This window comes from Macrotis lagotis, chromosome 6 (genome assembly GCF_037893015.1).
Source record: "Macrotis lagotis isolate mMagLag1 chromosome 6, bilby.v1.9.chrom.fasta, whole genome shotgun sequence".
In the NCBI taxonomy this organism is placed as follows: Eukaryota; Metazoa; Chordata; class Mammalia; order Peramelemorphia; family Peramelidae; genus Macrotis; species Macrotis lagotis.
Window position 1 is genome coordinate 54903630 of NC_133663.1, and position 17374 is coordinate 54921003.

General features: G+C 36.7%; 1 protein-coding gene across 3 annotated transcripts in view; it reads right to left on the reverse strand.

The window, feature by feature from the left end:
* Positions 1 to 651: 651 nt before the first annotated feature.
* RASA2 (RAS p21 protein activator 2) overlaps positions 652 to 17374 on the reverse strand; it is a 144632-nt gene continuing 127909 nt past the window's right edge. For all 3 annotated transcript variants that reach the window (XM_074191182.1, XM_074191181.1, XM_074191180.1), the window contains 4 exons: positions 14616 to 14839; positions 11975 to 12078; positions 11389 to 11578; positions 652 to 9259 (listed from right to left, as the gene is read on the reverse strand). In XM_074191182.1, coding sequence (XP_074047283.1) covers positions 9229 to 9259; positions 11389 to 11578; positions 11975 to 12078; positions 14616 to 14839 — 549 coding nt within the window. In that variant the 3' untranslated portion in view covers positions 652 to 9228. The remainder of the gene's footprint in view (positions 9260 to 11388; positions 11579 to 11974; positions 12079 to 14615; positions 14840 to 17374) is intronic.

Sequence of the window (17374 nt, forward strand, 5' to 3'; positions counted from 1 at the left end):
TGAAGTAGTGAACTACCATGATAATTTGTTTTAGTTTTTTTTGTCTTATTTTTCTTTTGTGACAAGTCAAAATGGAAATGTTTTGTATGTATATTTGATATCAAATTGCCTTCTCAAGGAGAAGGAAAGAAGAGAGGAAGGAAAAGAATTTAGAAGTCAAAAATTTGGGAAATTAATATTTAAAAAATTAATCATTTGGATATATATGCTAAATATGCATACATATATACTTCGAGTGCTATATTAATGTTGGTTATTATTTTTTCACTCAATATTCAATGGAGGAAAAAAGTCAGACAGAACATATAACTGGCATTTTTCTCTGAGAACCTCCACTGATGACCTACATATATTCAATTAATAGCAGTTGTAGAAATGAGCAAACTTCAGTTGGCAAATTGAAATTGTGATGTTCCCTCACAACAAAACTACATAACCTGTCTATTTTATTCTCAAACTCTGGCACCATAAATGTTTTTTTTTTTAACTATAAGTTATCCTCAATTAATTCTACCTTGATCGTTTGAGAAGAATAATTGAAGATGGATGCACTGATCAACATTTTAATGTGGATGAAACTTGTTCTGGAAAAGAATGCCTTCTAGAGTTTACATTTATTTTTTTAAAAAAAATCTGTGTCTAAGGATTGCCTAACACTTATCTTGGAAGTTAATTCAAAAGGGGATTTTAAATTGAAACCAGTACTTGTTTATGACTTTTGAAATGCTTGATCTCAAAGGCTACCACCACTGATTGTTTCCAGCTCTTTAGTGGTCAGCTAAGAAAGTATGGGTGTTTTCAAAGACTAGTTTTCGAGTTATTTTAACCCATTATGATAGCCATTTTAAAATTTTACTGAATAATGTCTCAGATTATCCAGGTTCATTATGTGAGAATGTGAGCTTGAAAATTTGAGGAGTGGGAACAACTTCCCTCCATCTACCAGCTATTTATGAAACTTTAAAGCTATCTACTCTTTTAAAATATTTCATAGCATTAGGGTAGTCATTAGATATGATATTCAGTAATTGAAATTCTATAAATTTTGCTTTCTATAATTAGTTTCATTTTTTAAGGTTTTTTTTGCAAGGCAGATGGGGTTAAGTGGCTTGCCCAAGGCCACACAGCTAGGTAATTATTAAGTGTCTGAGACCGGATTTGAACCCAGGTACTTCTGACTCCAAGGCCAGTGCTTTATCCACTACGCCACCTAGCCACCCCTTAATTAGTTTCATTTTGTAATAAATGTGAATCAGAAATAATTTGCTTCAAAGTGTTGTATTAGCATAATGCTTAGCATAGAGCCTAGCATTTAATAAATGTTGATTGATTTTGAAGTATGAGTGATTATTAGCAATCAGTTTATCCTCTTGCTTTCAGAAGCAATCACCCTAATTGGATGATAATTTTTTTTTTATTATTTAAGGCAATGGGGTTAAGAGACTTGCCCAAGGTCACACAGTTAGGCAGTCATCTGAGGTCAAATTTGAACTCGGGTCCTTTTGACTCCAGGGCCAGTGATCTATCCACTGCGCCACCTAGCTGCCCCCCATGATAATTGTTTTTAGTGAAATTAGTGATAATGCCTATAGCATTACTTTCAGAGGAAAAGAGCTTTGCAAACCTTATAAGAAGGAGCTAAATAGTATTATTCATAAACTTACTGAACCTCAGTCTTCCTCATCTATGAAATGGAGATAATTATGCTTGAAGAAAGAATCTTGTAAGGTGGTTGCATGGTTTGGGGTCTTTTGCACTAGATGGTGGACTTCTATGGTAAAGAGAACTTCCATTGAAGAATGAATTCCTCATTAAGGAAAGTTTCTCTTCAAAGGTAGCTCAACCTATTCTTAGCAGTTTACCATTTTTTTTTGCAAGGCAATGGGGTTAAGCCGCTTGCCCAAGGCCATACAGCTAGGTCGTTATTAAGTGTCTGAGGCCGGATTTGAACTTAGGTACTCCTGACTCCAGGACTGGTGCTCTATCCACTGCACCTAGCTGCCCCTAGCAGTTTACCATCTTAAAGAGTTTTCCATAGAGAAGTTCAGTGACTTCCCCAGGGTCCAGTCACCCAGACCTTAGGTGGTAGAGGCCCTTAAAAGGCCATATTCTCCTATAATGAACTTGGATAACCTGAGACATTATTTAAAATCAGTAAAACTTTAAAAATGGATATAGTGGGTTAAAATTTGGAGGCAATTTCTCTGAGATTGAATGCTAAGAGATAAGGCAATCGTGTCAAATTCAAGATCCTGCAGCTATAAAGGTGGTTATTTTTCCAGAATTTGAATAGTATGTATTTTTTCTTTGTCCTGTCCAAGCCTTCCCCAAACTTCTTGAGGTAAAAATGACTCACATTTATGGGGTTATTTACTAGCTATAGCCTTTGCCAGATTTGTAGTCTCATTTGACCCTCATAATATAAAGCTTTGGAAATAGATGCTATTATTATCCTTGTTGAGGAAACGGAGACAGTTTTAATAACTTGCCCAAGGTCAACCAGCCAGAGGCAGAATTTGAACTCAGGTATTTTTTGACTCTTAAGTCCAGCTTTATTCACTGGTCCACCAAGTTTCCTCTGTGATAAAGAATGACTAGAAACAAAGTGCTAAAAGCTTAACTTGGAAGTTATTTTGGTTAGTTGTCATTGAAGATCTCCCTTACTGACATCTCTCATCCATTGCAGCAATGTCCCGTATGTGCTCATAAAATGGACATCATCACTTTTCCTGGACGATGACTGGAGAGCAAAGCCGGAATAAGACGGCTTTAGGGAGAAGTGTGCCTTCCTTAAGTCATCTGTAATTATTTTGATGCTGCCACATTATCAATTTATTCATCTCTGCTGTTTTTTTTCTGATGTAAACAGGACTTGCCTTAAGTGGTTGGAGTGGAAGTGGTTTGGAAATGTTGGATCCACTTCCAAGTGGAATTATTCACCTCAAGAATGCAGCCTTGGAAAGGTGATCCCACAACTTACTCCATTAATCGGCAGAGCCGGAACTAACCAAAACAGGACCTGAAGCAAATGCAGTGGGGGGCAGGAGGTCAGAGTATTGGGGGAAGCATCCCCCCCCACGTTGGTCCCTTGAGGCAGAGCCATATGCTCATGATGGCTTTATTCATCCATGATTTGAAGACAGTCTTTCCAGAATCCTCAATGCAGAGGGGGGAAAAAGCTTCCTTTTTAATTTTATTTTTAAGTTTTAGTTTCCAGTTCCAAATTCATTGAGAAGGCAAGAAATATGAGACTCTATACATATATGCAAAACATTTCTACATTAGTCATGTTATGGGAAAAAACAATTACAATATAAAAACTGAAAGAAAACATGCTTCAGTCTGTATCTAGAGTTCATCAATTTTCTCTCTGGAGGGGGAGAGCATTTTTCATCACGGTTCCCTTGGAATTATCTTGGATCATTGTATTGATTAGTTGGTAGATCTTTCACAATTGATCACTGTTACAATATTTCTGGGTTCATTGCTGAGGAAACTCTTTCAAGGAGTATACGTGATCAGATTTAGGTTTGGGCATTTTGGATTAGAAATTCTTGCAAAAACCTTCACATTTTGATTGTCATTTAAGTAAAATGAAAGTAATGCTAATGATTGATTGCTGGCATTTATGTGGACTTTTCTCCACAATGAGGCATATATCATCTTTACAGCTATTCTATGAAGTAGACGTTATCATTATTTCCATTTTACAGATAAGAAAATGAGTTGATTTTGAAAAGTAATCCAGTATTTAGGCAAAAATAACCCTCACCTATATTCCTTCTGGGCTTACTTTTTTATTCAGACCTTTTGTTTTGCCACTTCTAACACTTTGTCACAATCATCCCTGCCATCGTCCCTTCCTGTGAAAAGGAGAGTCCAGCAAAATTAGTTTCTATAGTGATTGCAATGGACCACCTGGGTATCTTTCCATTTGGCAGGTCCAATATTGCTTAGCAGAAAGAAAGAAGTGTATTTTTTTTAAATTGAAGTCTTTTAGAAGCAACATTTGGCCCTTAATTTTAAAAGCAAGTTTAGGCCTGGGTTATTTACTTCCCTGCCACAAACATTAGTATCTAATTTTTTTGTCATTGCCATCAAAGCCTCCCCAAATCTAAGGTCTAAAAATAGATCGGTTCAACACTCACTGGCCACATGGTCTTAGCATTGTGCCAAGTACATCCCACTGAGCGATGGGAGAGGGCTGCCAAGTAGCTTGCCAAAGGTAACAGAGCAAAGCCAGTGATAGGATGGTGCCCACAAACTTTTGAATCTCAGTGCTATACCCGATCCTCTTTGCCTACTGTGAAGTGCACATGCCAGACCCAAAATATTTTTCTCTAATTACAGTGCAGTCCTAATCAACCCTATCGGCCTTCCTACTCAATTTTCAATAAAATGCATCCAAGGCCGGCTATTCAAGTCCTGTTTCCTATTAGCCTCCTAATATTTTCTCTGTGGCCAATTGAACTAATTATGTATTCTGCTTTCCCTCTCTCCTCCTCTCCTTCTCCATCTCCCTTCCCTCTGACCAGTCATCAGAATGTTTCATTTATAACATTTGGTCACATCCAGAGATAATCAAATTCCTGTTCTAGTTTAACTCATGTCCCCGAAGGATCACAGTAAGGTCCATAAGGATATAATCTTAGAGGGTCAGACAAAGTGCAATGGACCTCGATACAGGATGTGGGACTCCGGAAGAGCTCCAGGCCAGCTGTTTAGAAAGTATCCACACCAAAGGAAGGCTATTTACTTTGTGAAAGGGTAAAGGTAAAGACATGGGCCACTTAAATATCATAGGATTTAGAACTGTTAGAAACTCCTAGAGATAATTTAAGGTACACTCCTCCTTTTGCAGATGAGATTTCTTGTATCTTCTTCAAGGTCACTCACTAAGTCACAGATCATTAGGACTCAGGTGTTCTGCCTCCAAACTGGTGGGATTTTTGCCCTCTACCATTTAAGGATGGGGATCTTCAAGTCTGTGGCTCAGGAAAGCATTGGAAAGGAGTGGAGTTCACTCTGTAAATGCAAAAAGCACTTGTTCCTGTCCCCACACAGCATTATTTTGTTGGTCAACAAACATTTAAGAATCTCAACTTTTCAAATGGTTCAAAACAGTAAATCAATATGAGAGAATACTCTTATGTTTTGTTTTGCAATCATTGCTCTTAAAGCATTACCTGAGAAAAATAAATATGGATTTGCAGGTCTCCCCTCAAAAAGGGTCTCATTTGTGCCAGATATTAGGTGCTAGAGATGCAAAGACAAAATTCTTTCTGTCCCTGCACTCAAGAAGTTTATATTCTAATTGTCATTTATATAGGACAGTGTGGGTCCAGTGTAATCAGCTCCAGACTATGAGGATTTGAATTTGAAATCCTACCTTGGTCAAGTGACCCAAAGTCCCTCAGCCTTAGTTTCTACATTAGCAAAATCAAGAGGCTGTTCTAGCCTATGTCTTTTAGGGTGCACCTGATGTTGGCAACTTCATTCAGATTTGATGTTGAGATGAACTGAGGCACATGTAGGGCATTGCCCAACTAGGGCAAGCAACAAACATACAATGGCATTTAGTTTCCATTGATACCCCAACCCTTATCTCAATATGGGCATGAGTCTAGTCAGTCAGACATGGTGTGGTGATTTCTTCAGACATTTATTGAGGGCAAATCTCCTGCCCTGTGAAGGGAGAGCACCATTGTGCCAATCGTATCCTGGTAAGTACCACTTGGGTTGAGTGGGTGCTCATCCTGGAAGCTCTAAAAATGTTACAGCTACTTTACTCACACACACACACACAATACAAGTATCTACAAAGAAATGGTTCAAATACTAAAGAACTAATAGAATCACACAAGATGCAGCAGTCACCACCTGAAAGGAGCAAAAAGCTTGCAATACAATAGTCCTAAAGGCAAAAGAGAGATGCTTACAGCCATGAATTTTTCCTGAAAAGTTGAGAATAATCTTATGTGAGAAAAATATGAGTTTTACTGAAAAAGAGAACTTTCAAGCATTGTCTGACGAAAAGATCACACCTGAGTGGGAGCTTTGAAGTACAATCACAAGAGCAGAGAAAGCTAAAAGCATTGATTCGTCTGAGCAATTGAAATGAGCTGTATGATGATATGATGTAAGCATTCCAATAGAGGGAGAATTAAATGCCCCTTTGGGATCTGAACCTGAACACCTTCAAAAAATATTGAGGGAATTAAATACTAGAAAGACCAGGTGCAACAAGTGACCAATTCTGTCCACTGGCTGGGAAGGAAACAAATGGAAATCAGTCAGAAAAGCCTAATTGCAACTTTGCAGAGAATACATTAAATTGCTGTTTTCCCCCAGTTCTGTTTTAGTTTTCAATCATTTCATAACCATCATGCTTTCTCTACTTTATAATCACTGAAACACTTTTGAAAGTACCTTGGAGTCAGCAAAGAAATCAACTTTCATGCAGAATAAGTAGGCTTCCTGTAATTTATTGGAGTAATTTTCAGCAACAGTTACAAAAGTTTTAAACTTTTTTTTAATACTCTTGATAAGAAAATAAAATTTAAATAAAAATACATTTTTTAACAATACAACACTTACACAAATGAAAACTACAGTTTCGATAACTTACATTTCAAATCGGACCACAAGCAAATATTAATTGTTAAGGTTAATAAAAATGCAAGTAACTTAACATTGGCATCAGGATGGGAAAATCAGTTGACTCTAGAATAACTTGCACATTTTTAACATCCTGTACTAACATCTGAAGTTTTAGGCTGGGTGGCTTCCTGCCTTTATAAGGATGTACCATCTGAACAAATTAAAACTGCATTTATTAGAAAGTCTCTATTGAGGAGTTTCTGGAAAATGACATGAATGAGTCTTTTGCTGATACATAACTGAAACTAGCTTAAAGAAAAACAAAACCAGAAAAAAAAAATCAGTTGTAAAAACAATGAAGCCTAATTTTTACTTTCATCATTATCACAGTGATATTTTAAATTTATTTTAGCAAATAAAATACTTCAGTTTGATCAATAAAATACATACCCTGGAGTCAAAAATCTTTGCTTTGGCTTCGTCATCTGATTTAAAGGCTACTTAAAAATTTTTAAAGAGCTTTAAGTCTATAATTAAGATGTTCCATTATTTTTGGCTCATTGGAATCAACGGGGTAGGTCTGCTGTGGCAAGTAAAGGAAGAACCAGTAATAACTAGAATATAAAAGACACATCCTTCCCATCACCTACCCCCTTTCTTCTTGTGTTTTAGGATTCCAGGGTGACTTGGGGTACCAGAAGACCAATTCTAGTCAGGGAAGAGACTTGGAAATCAGTAGGGTGATGCAAGATCTAGGAAGTGAAGACTCATCAGGAAGTGTGAAGTCACACAGAAGCCCATTTGCTTCTACTGTGTCATAAGCAAACCTTACAAAGAAAACTAATTTACCGTGTTTTCTATCTTGAACTTTGTTGAGACCAGACCACCGTTGGTGGTCTGAGTGACATGTAGACAAGATGACAGTGGATGACCAATGTTTTGTCATTATAGACACACAGCTTTGTTCTTGTGACAAACACTATTTCTCTCTTTTAAGGACAGTGACACCTGGACCTGCAAGTATAGGTGAGAATTTCTCTTGCCTTTAAGAATCACAGAGTAAAACAACTACTGTTGAGGTCTCAGTTGCAGTTACCTCGACTGGCACAGGATGTAGGTTAGGTAGGTAGCTCATGGTTCTTTTAGGCAGGGGAAGTTCAAGGATTGAGAAAAAAGGTAATATGTAAAATTCACATGCCAAAATATATTATGAACTGTAGCTTATGTTTAAAAACATTAACACCATCAACACAACATAATCTAGACTTATATTGATAAGTCACAATTTGAAACAGAAAAACATAAATACTCCAAGAACGAAGTACCATAGGGAGTGTTTCTACATTTAAAAAACAAGAGAGTACCATAGTTTTTAATACTGATGAAGCAACATTTATGCCTCCTACCATCTGCAAAGAGGCAACTGGCTTCTACCACATCTATACAATTATTAGGGTAAATTATTTAGAGGAAACAAAACTCAAAATTTTGACAGGCTAACCTTGCTAGTCCAAGTTCCATTGGGTTTAGCAAATAGTAAAGAAACACAAAGGCAATACAAACATGTTCACTTAATTGTTTTTGAGATCAAAAAGACAAAACAAAAACAAAAAACCCCCACTGATCATTCAACTGATCATTAGATCATTAGATACTATAAAGTATCTAATGTACAATCTGGGACAGGCCAGATTTGTAAAGTGCTCTGAGTGATTATTTTGGAGTAAAATTCTTTAATGTGAGATGATCTGGGCCTGTTTATGATGACCCTTCATTTTTCAGGAAGTAAGTGAAGTCAAGTGATTTTTCTAACCGCCATCTTTCACTGTTTCCTTTCTTTTCATTTTCAGAAAAGAGATCTGTTTTCAGAAGTGATAATACCCTGAATTTCTATTAAAGAAAAATGAGTACCTGATTTTTTTCTTTTTAAAACACATAGTGGTCTCATCTGATTTCACCTGCCATTACTCATACCAAATGTAAACAAGATGCACAAATTCCCTGATTTCTCCTACTTGAATCATATTTAAAATTTAAAAACAAGCACTGATTTACCTACCACCCTGGCAGTTTTCCAAAGTATCTGCTTCAGTCACCTGTGTGACCCATTATGATCAATGGATTATCAAAGAAATTTATGATTTTAAACAGGGAGCTCCGGTTGCCTTAAACCTCTGGAGAGCTCTGGATAGGTTGGTGCCGCATGTTGGGATTTTCTATTGCAATAAACTTGGCAGCATCAAGCAGGCACTGGTGGTGAACAAAGGTTCTGAGACAACAGACAGATGAGAAGCTGTCTGCAATGGGAGACTTTAGCCTTCATCATAACTTATTTCCTTAGAAATATTCTTTCCAATTAAAAGCAGTTGCAGAAACATGGCTGCAAAAACATTTGATATGAAAAGAACCTTGATTTGAAAATTTTCTGGCAATACAACACAAGGAAAGCCTCACTATGGCTTTCCAAACAGTTCCATCTATTACATATTAAATACAATGTGAACATAGATAACATTGAGGCCAATGTCCATTCTTAATACTCTGGACAGCATACATTATGACTTAAAAAATCCAATAAAAAGAGTAATTCCAGTTTCTTCTGAATCAGTTGATCATATTCTAATCTGATTAGGACACTTTCCCAACAATTGGATTTTCCCTGGAAAAAAGATGAAAAATAATTGTAATTCTTAAAAAAAAAAGAAAGTAAAGCATGTCAACTGTTTCTGTACCTTATGATTTTCATAAATAGCAATACTAAAATATTATCTCTTTGAAAGAAAATAAGGATTTTATTGTACATCTAATGATGGTTTAATTTTTTTCATGACAGAAATGTTTTATGCATATTTTGCTTTCTTTATCCCTTCCATTATCATAAAACTGGAGAATTTAGAGATCATACAGTTCAAACCCTTATTTCCCAGAAGAGGAAACTCTAATGAAGTAATACAGCTGTTGGGCAACAGCCCCAACCGGGAGTTCAAGGATGATGACTCCCATAGCCGGCCTCACATACATCTTACAGATTAAATTGAAATAAAAATTGAGGGTCTGTTGTTGTACTGCTATGGTACCTCTTATTTACTCTCCTTTCTATAAGATGCCTCGGATGCCCCAGCATGATCCTGACAATTAATTAGCTAATCTGATGCATTCACATGAAGGATCAGTCTAACAACAAACTGCACTACTCTGCCAGAGAACTTATGTACTGAAAACTGAACATATCAAACAAGTCTATCATGTTTAGAATCCAAGCTTTTTAATCATCTTAGTTTCGAATCTACTGTGGTCTGATTAGGAAGTCATGTGGATGGGTCTCAGTCACTTTGGCTGCTGAAACATCAGTAAGCTGCATGTTGACATCTTGGTTTTCAAAGAGCTTTATAAACAGCTCCCTGAATCCAACCAGTGAGAAGGAAGTCAATCCATTCATTTTTTGGAGTCACAGTAAGTCTTCCAAAACAACATTTAATGCCTAGAAACTTAAAACACTGAGGAAGAGCTAGCTAATTTTTAATTCTGCACACCCACATTGTGGACGACGGTGGGGCCAGGGGCATTCCTTTCAAGTGTAGTTGGACTCAGGGACAGTATTGGGGGTAAATCGAGAGACAGAAGACAAGAAGTCCTATGAGTGAATTTGTATTGTATCCGAAGGACATTACTAAGAAAACAGAAGCTCTTTTAGCTACCTATTTTAAGTTGTCCTTCTTGCTCTTCCCATCCATTTGTAGGTAAAGTCTAAAAATTTATCTAAGTCAAAGCACTTACATGATGACCACTGCCTCTAACCAGCCCCCTCTTTTTATCTGCAGTCCTATTCTACTTAGTCCATCAGGAAACTGATTTTATAAGATCTTCATCAAGTTACTCTCAGTCACCTTGTGTGGGAGGAATGGAGGTCTATTTTTCCTGATATTTCAATACATGGCTTAAATTCATTTTACCAATTATTAAACTAGTACAGTGATTGTGTTCAAGTCTGTGTAACAACCACTGAATTCAAGTCAAGGTGGGCTCTGACTTCCACTCTACCTCCAGGCTATCTCCCAGCATGATTACAGATGACTTCTATACCCATGAATCCCCAACCTGCCACATCTGGAATCCCTCATTCTTTTGTGCTTGCTTCTTCCCATTCCTCTGTACCCCTTTTGCACTCCCTTATCTGGGGAGGCATCCAATTCCCTATTTGGGAGCTGGACCTGTTGCCTAACCAGACATGTACCCCACTACTCATGCCCTTAGACACTCTTTGCAACTTTAAGACACTTATACAAGGAGTCTCCTCCCTGGAGTTCCCCTCCCCTGCCCCCCTCCCTCCTGCAAGTAAGAGCTGACCCAAAGTGGTGTAGGACTTGGGGTTAGCGCCAGGACGGGGTGCATCTATGATGCCTATGTTCATTAATTCCCCACAAACACAGTCCTTTCCACAGAACGCATCTCTGAGAGCCTGCCACTGTCCCAGCTTTGGCTACAGTTACACCATCCTCACTTGTTGACCTAAACCCTACTCATTCTTCAGGGACTCAGTGGACACACACACGTGATCTTTGGTCTGACCTCTCATGCCCCACACGTCTCATCTCCCTTAGGGATCTTGGGGATGTCCTCCTCCAATGCATCTGTAACTCAGCAGAGTCACCTGCAGCCCCCTGGATCACCATGGATCACCCTGGTCCATCTCACAGATGAGATGAGCCTTTCTAACCTCCTGCCATGATGCTTGTACATAAGCAGACACACAACACACACGTAAGATAAAATGTAAGGAATACTCACTCACTACCATATTTGGCATTAGTTGATCTCTTCTTTCTATATTTTTCATGAGGTTCATTTAGTTTTTCAAGGACAACTTTTATTTGCTGAAGTGTTTTAAAAGTTGTTACAGAGTCTTCAATTGTAAGATAGGAATAATCATCTGGCTCTGTCCGAGGTCCTTGGTACACTGCTATACTTCCACAGGCCTCTACCAAGAGGAGAAAGCATTTCATTAGGAAATTATCCTAATTTCTATCAATATATTTGGTCATTCACTGACTCACACATCTCCTGTTATATCTGGACACAATTCATCTTCTTTAGCTACCTGGGTAGTCTCTACCTTCATAAGGATTCAGTGATCATATAAACAATAGTATGAGAATAAATACTTATTAACAAAATAAAATTTATCTTTAGAGTTTAAGGAAAATTCTGCAGTTTGTTGGTTTATACTGCTTCTCTTACATTTTTCTTTCACCTAAAGGAGTACAGATGATTTTTCATGCTTCAGAAGGGCGAAAGGACAGGGACTAATATAGATGTTCTCCTTTGTTCATTTCAGAAATTCTATCTTATATCACATAAACATATTTAAATTTACCTTCCATTTTCTGCAGTTTAGGCATGCAAAGCGTAAAAAGGGAATAAATTCTTTCTGTTTCTCTGTCTTCATCAATATCTATTTGGATGTCTGCAGGAACACCTCTATGTATAAAACAAAAAAAGAGAATTAATATGCTAACAAAGTAATTTACTCTTCTAAAAGTTTGCTAATCTATTTATTTAATTAATTGTATGATTCCATGAGATTTGTCTAAAGATACTGATGAGGATGAGGATAGGATACTAAGGGAACACTCTAATCAAATCAGATAAGAAGAAATGTAGAGACAAAAGCAAGCATGTCTTTGACCTACAAAACTAGAGCCCAGAATGCAAGGGAGGCCAAGGACCTCGTGGTGTCACAGAGGCTGAAGATTCAGCTTTGAAAGCAGAGTATATCTGGGGTCAAAGCCACACCTCTGAGCCTGCCTGGCTGCACAGCTCTCTAAGACGGACTTCAGCTACAGAGAAGGTGCGGGTTTGTGTAGTGGAAGGAGTTTTCTGTCCCAGGAATTCCCAATCCTAACGCACCTCATGGGGGTATTGTAAGGATCAGGTAAGATTCTGTCTGCATATAGAATAATGATGAAGATGATGACTACAACGATAAGGACCCTGATGGTGCATTCACTTTGTGGGAGCACCTGACATTTATTATCTCATTTAATGCTCTCGATCACCTTGGAGGATGGGGACTATTAATCCCATAGACCGAGGCAGACAGAGGTGAAGGGACTTGCCCAGGGTCTCAGGGCTAGTAAGTGTCTGAAAATAAATTTAGTCCTGCTTCCAGGACTGGCATTCTATTATCTACTGAGCCACCCTCACAGCCCTCTATATGTATGTGCATATGTGTATGTATATATATGCATCCATCCATACGTAGATGTGTATTATAGAGGGTTCTGCAAACCTTAAACACCTTACCAATGTTAGTTACCATTATTTCCTTCTCTGACAGGATCATTGAACTTGTGGATAAGGGGACTGCAATAGACACAGACCTCTGATAAAGTATTTCATATTATTCTTATGAAGAGGATGGATTTTACTCTTTCTGTCTGGTCCAAAGATCAGAATCATTAGCCTGATTGTGGGAAATACTTCTTAACAAACAAAACTGTTCAAATGTGGAATACACTGACTAGAGACAAGGTGGTCATCTGCCTCTCTGGAGGCCTTCAAGAAGAGGCAAGATGACCACTTTTTGGGTGTGTAAGAATGAGACTTGGATCTGGGACACTAGTACATTGTTGGTAGAGCTGTGAACTCATCCAACCTTTCTGGAGAGTAATCTGGAAATATGCCCAAAGGGTAATAAAAATGTGCATACCCTTTGATCCAGAAAAACTATTACTGGGTCTATGACTCTAAAGAGATCATGAAAAAGGGTAAAGACATTCCTTGTACAAAAATATTCAGACCAGCTCTGTGATGGCAAAGAACTGGAAATTGAGTGAATGTCCATCAACTGGGGAATGGTTGAACAAATTGTGGAATATGTATGTTATGGAAAACTATTGTTGTATTAGAAACAGGAGGGATGGGATTTCAGAGAAGCCTGGAAAGACTTTCATAAACTGATGCTGGGTGAGATGAGCAGAACCAGAAAAACATTGTACCACCCTAACAGCAACATGGAGGTGATGATCAACCTTAATGGATTTGCTCATTCCATCAAGGAAACTATCAAGGACAATTTTAGTGTCTATGATGGAGAATACCATCTGTATCCAGGGAAAGAACAGTGGAGTTCAAACAAAGACCAAAAACTATTAGCTTCATTTTTTTTTGAAGTTGTCTTATGTACTACATAATCTTGCTCTCTTATTAATCTTTATTATTTTTTCATCAGACATTACTGCTATAGCTTCTGAGTTCCCCTACACATTTATTTTTTCCTCAAGGATATGATTTTTCTCTCAACATATTCAATTCTGATCAATGTATAGCATGGAAACAATGTAAAGATTATCAGATTGTCTTCTGGGGGGGGGGGAGGGAAGAGAGAGTGGGGGAAAATGTGCAAAATTCAAAACCTTACCAAAAAATGATAGGTAGAAACTACTGTTGTATATAATTGTAAAACAAATAAAATATTACATAATTAAAAAAAAAGAGCAAGGCTTGGTATGTGGATGATATTAGATAAGAGGTATCAAAAACATGGCCCCCAACACTCCCCAGATTAAAGTGTAATTGAAAACAGAACACAGTTAATATTATTATGCAGTTTTAAAAAGCCTATATGTGACCTGCAGGGAACTTTTATGAATAGTTTAGCGGCCCCATTTCTCTTTGAGTTTGACACCACTGCACTAAGTGACTAGAAATACTTTCCAACTTTTGCTTTGTGATTTGGGAATGGTTTAGTCTGGAAGCCTATAGAGTTCAAATGCTTCTTTTACAAATAACAAAAGCTAAACAACACAATAACCAACCAGATTTTAGTGGAGTAACAAAGATATATGCCACAGAGCTGTTGGAGGGGTGATGGATGACATGGTCATTCACTGAAAGTTGTCATGGTCCTTTAAGAACTTAATTTTCCTAATTCTTAGAAAATGAGGAAGAGTTTACAGGGACTTGTTTCCTTTACTAGATTCAGCTGTTATCTTTTAAAGGGTGAAGCAACTTACGCAGTACAGGGAGTGCAACCTGGCGCATGCTCGCTAGCCACTTTACAACAGAGCCAGTTCCCGTTGAGGTACGCCGAGGGGTGGTAAGCACTCAGTCTTCTCTGGTTGCAGCGGCTTACCCTGCATAGCACTTCGATCCACTCACTTGCTTCCACACAGTTATTTGCCTGGACATAGAGTGGCTTCTCTATGTGGGGTTTTTCCATATGTATTACTTGGAACATCTGTGTAGGATTTAAAGAAAAAAATGATCAATGCTAATATTTTAAAAGTCTATATTATTCTATTTAAAAAATGAGTTATCTTTTTGTATTATTTTTTCATCAGACATTACTGCTACAGCCTGTGAGGTTCCCACACCACATCTGTTTATGTATCAAACACTTAAAGCAGGAAGGGGGCACTTGAGGAAGTTATAAAACCAAGAAATGACCTGTTCCTTTAAAGTCATGCACAGTATGCACAAATGATAATATAAAACACCAGAAGGACATGAGAAATACGCCAAGGACAATGGGAGTCTCAATGGAGGAGATGGTATTTTATATGGGTCTTAAAAGATGGTGAAGCCCTTCTAGTGAAAGGAAGAGATCAGGACACAAGGTCACTTTTGAGGTAAGTAATGCTAAAGAGAAAATCGAAATGTTAATTTAAACAACTAAATAATAGATCTCAGGGTCTTGACTTATTATGTCAAGAATGATAATCATGTTTTAAATGCATAAAATAAAGTATATATTAAAATGAATCAATAACCATGTCAAAGTCACAAATTGAATTCTTTCCCTATTGCTTGCTTGGAGAGTCTTCTTTGTCACTATTCATCTACTATGCATTAGATTGATGCTGATTCCTCAAATTTTATTTGGATCAAAGAATGGTTAGTGATGCATTTTAAAACAATTCAGTTTCATTTTCTTTTCAATTCCAAATTCTCTCTTTTCCACTTCCTCCACCCACTGAAAAGGCAAGAAAAACAAAACCCATTATTCACTATGTATAGCCAATCAAAACAAATTCCTGAATTAACTATGTCCATAAAAAAGAATGAATATATATACTTGAATCTACCCTCTGAGTCCATTGGCTTTCTATCTGGAGTAGGATTGCATGTTTCACCATTGGAAACGTTTGGCCATTGTACTGATCTGAGTTACTAAGTCCTTCAAAGATGATTAAATTTACAATATTGTTGTTCTTATATAAATTGTACTCATTGTACAGCTCATTATTAGTTTATACAAATCTTCCCATGTTTCTCTTTATAATTTCTTATAGAACAATAATACTTAACATATTCATATACCATAACTAGGTCAGCCATTTTCCAACTGATGGATGTCTATTCCTCCTCAATTTTTTATTATAATAAAACATTTTTTGCACATATAAGGTGCTTAACCTCTTTCTTTGATCTCTTAGGTATATAGATTTAGATACTGCTGGGTCAAAAGATATGCACAATCTAATAGTTTTTTGGGGGAATAGTTCCAAACTGCTTTCCACCAGTACACACTGCTCCAACAATGGATTAATGTACCTATATTCCCATATACTTTACAGCATTAGTCATTTACCTTTTTCTGTAATTGCGACAATTTGAAGGATGCCAATTTTAGAGTTGTTTTGGTTTGTATTTTTCTAATAATAATTTAAGATTTTTTTTTAATATGGCTACTAAGGGCCATATTAAAACTGTATCATATCCTTTCATCATTTGTCAACCGAAAAACAGCTCTTATTCTCATAAGATAAATTTAACTCATTTCCCCATAATATATAATTTTAGAAATGAGACTTTTATCAGATATTTCATGAAAAGATTTCCCCCTCCCCTCAATTTTCTTTTCTTATTTTTAACTGCATTGGTTTTGTTTGTATAAATTTTTTAAAAAAATTATGTAATCAAAATTGTCCATTTTTATGCCTTCAGTGAACTTCTCTAGCTCTTATTTGGTCATGAACTCTATCCATAGGTCTACTGGGCAATTTCTTACTTGTTCCCCTAATTTTTCTATGGTGTCTCCTTTTATGTCTAAGTCATGTATCCATTTGGAACTTGTCTTGGTAATAGTGTAAATATTGATCTATACCTAGTTTCATCCAGATGTGCTCATTTGCTTCTATATATCACATCTCTAATCTATTTTACTGATCAAGGTCTTTATTTCTTATTTAGTTGTTTTGATTATTAAAGCATTATAGTATAGTTTGAGAACAAGCTTTCATAAAACTCCTTAATTTCCACTTTAAAAAGTTTAATTTCCTTGATATTCTTGACTTTTTGTTCCTCAGATGAATTTTGTCCTTTTTTTTTTTTTTAGCTCTACATAGTAATTCTTTGGAAAACTGGATGGTGTGTCACTGAGTAATTTAATTTACATAATACTGTCATTTTAATCATACTGGATCATCCTAATCATGAGCAATTAGTGATCTGTATTTATGTAAAGAATGTTTTGTAATTAAGCTCATCTAGTTACTGTGTCTTTGCAAGCAGACTCCCAAGTATTTTATATTATCTGTTATTAACTTAAATATCTTACTATATCACCTTGAGATGGATTTTGTTGGCAACAAACTGAAATGATGATTTTTGTGGTTTCATATCCTGTAACTGAAGTTATAAAGTTAGTTTCATGGTTAACTCTTCTGGAATTCTCTAAGCAAACCAACATATCATTTGCAAAAAGTAATAATTTTATTTCTCCTTTGCCTGTGCTTATTCTTTCCATTTCTTTTTTTTTTAAATGTCTTAT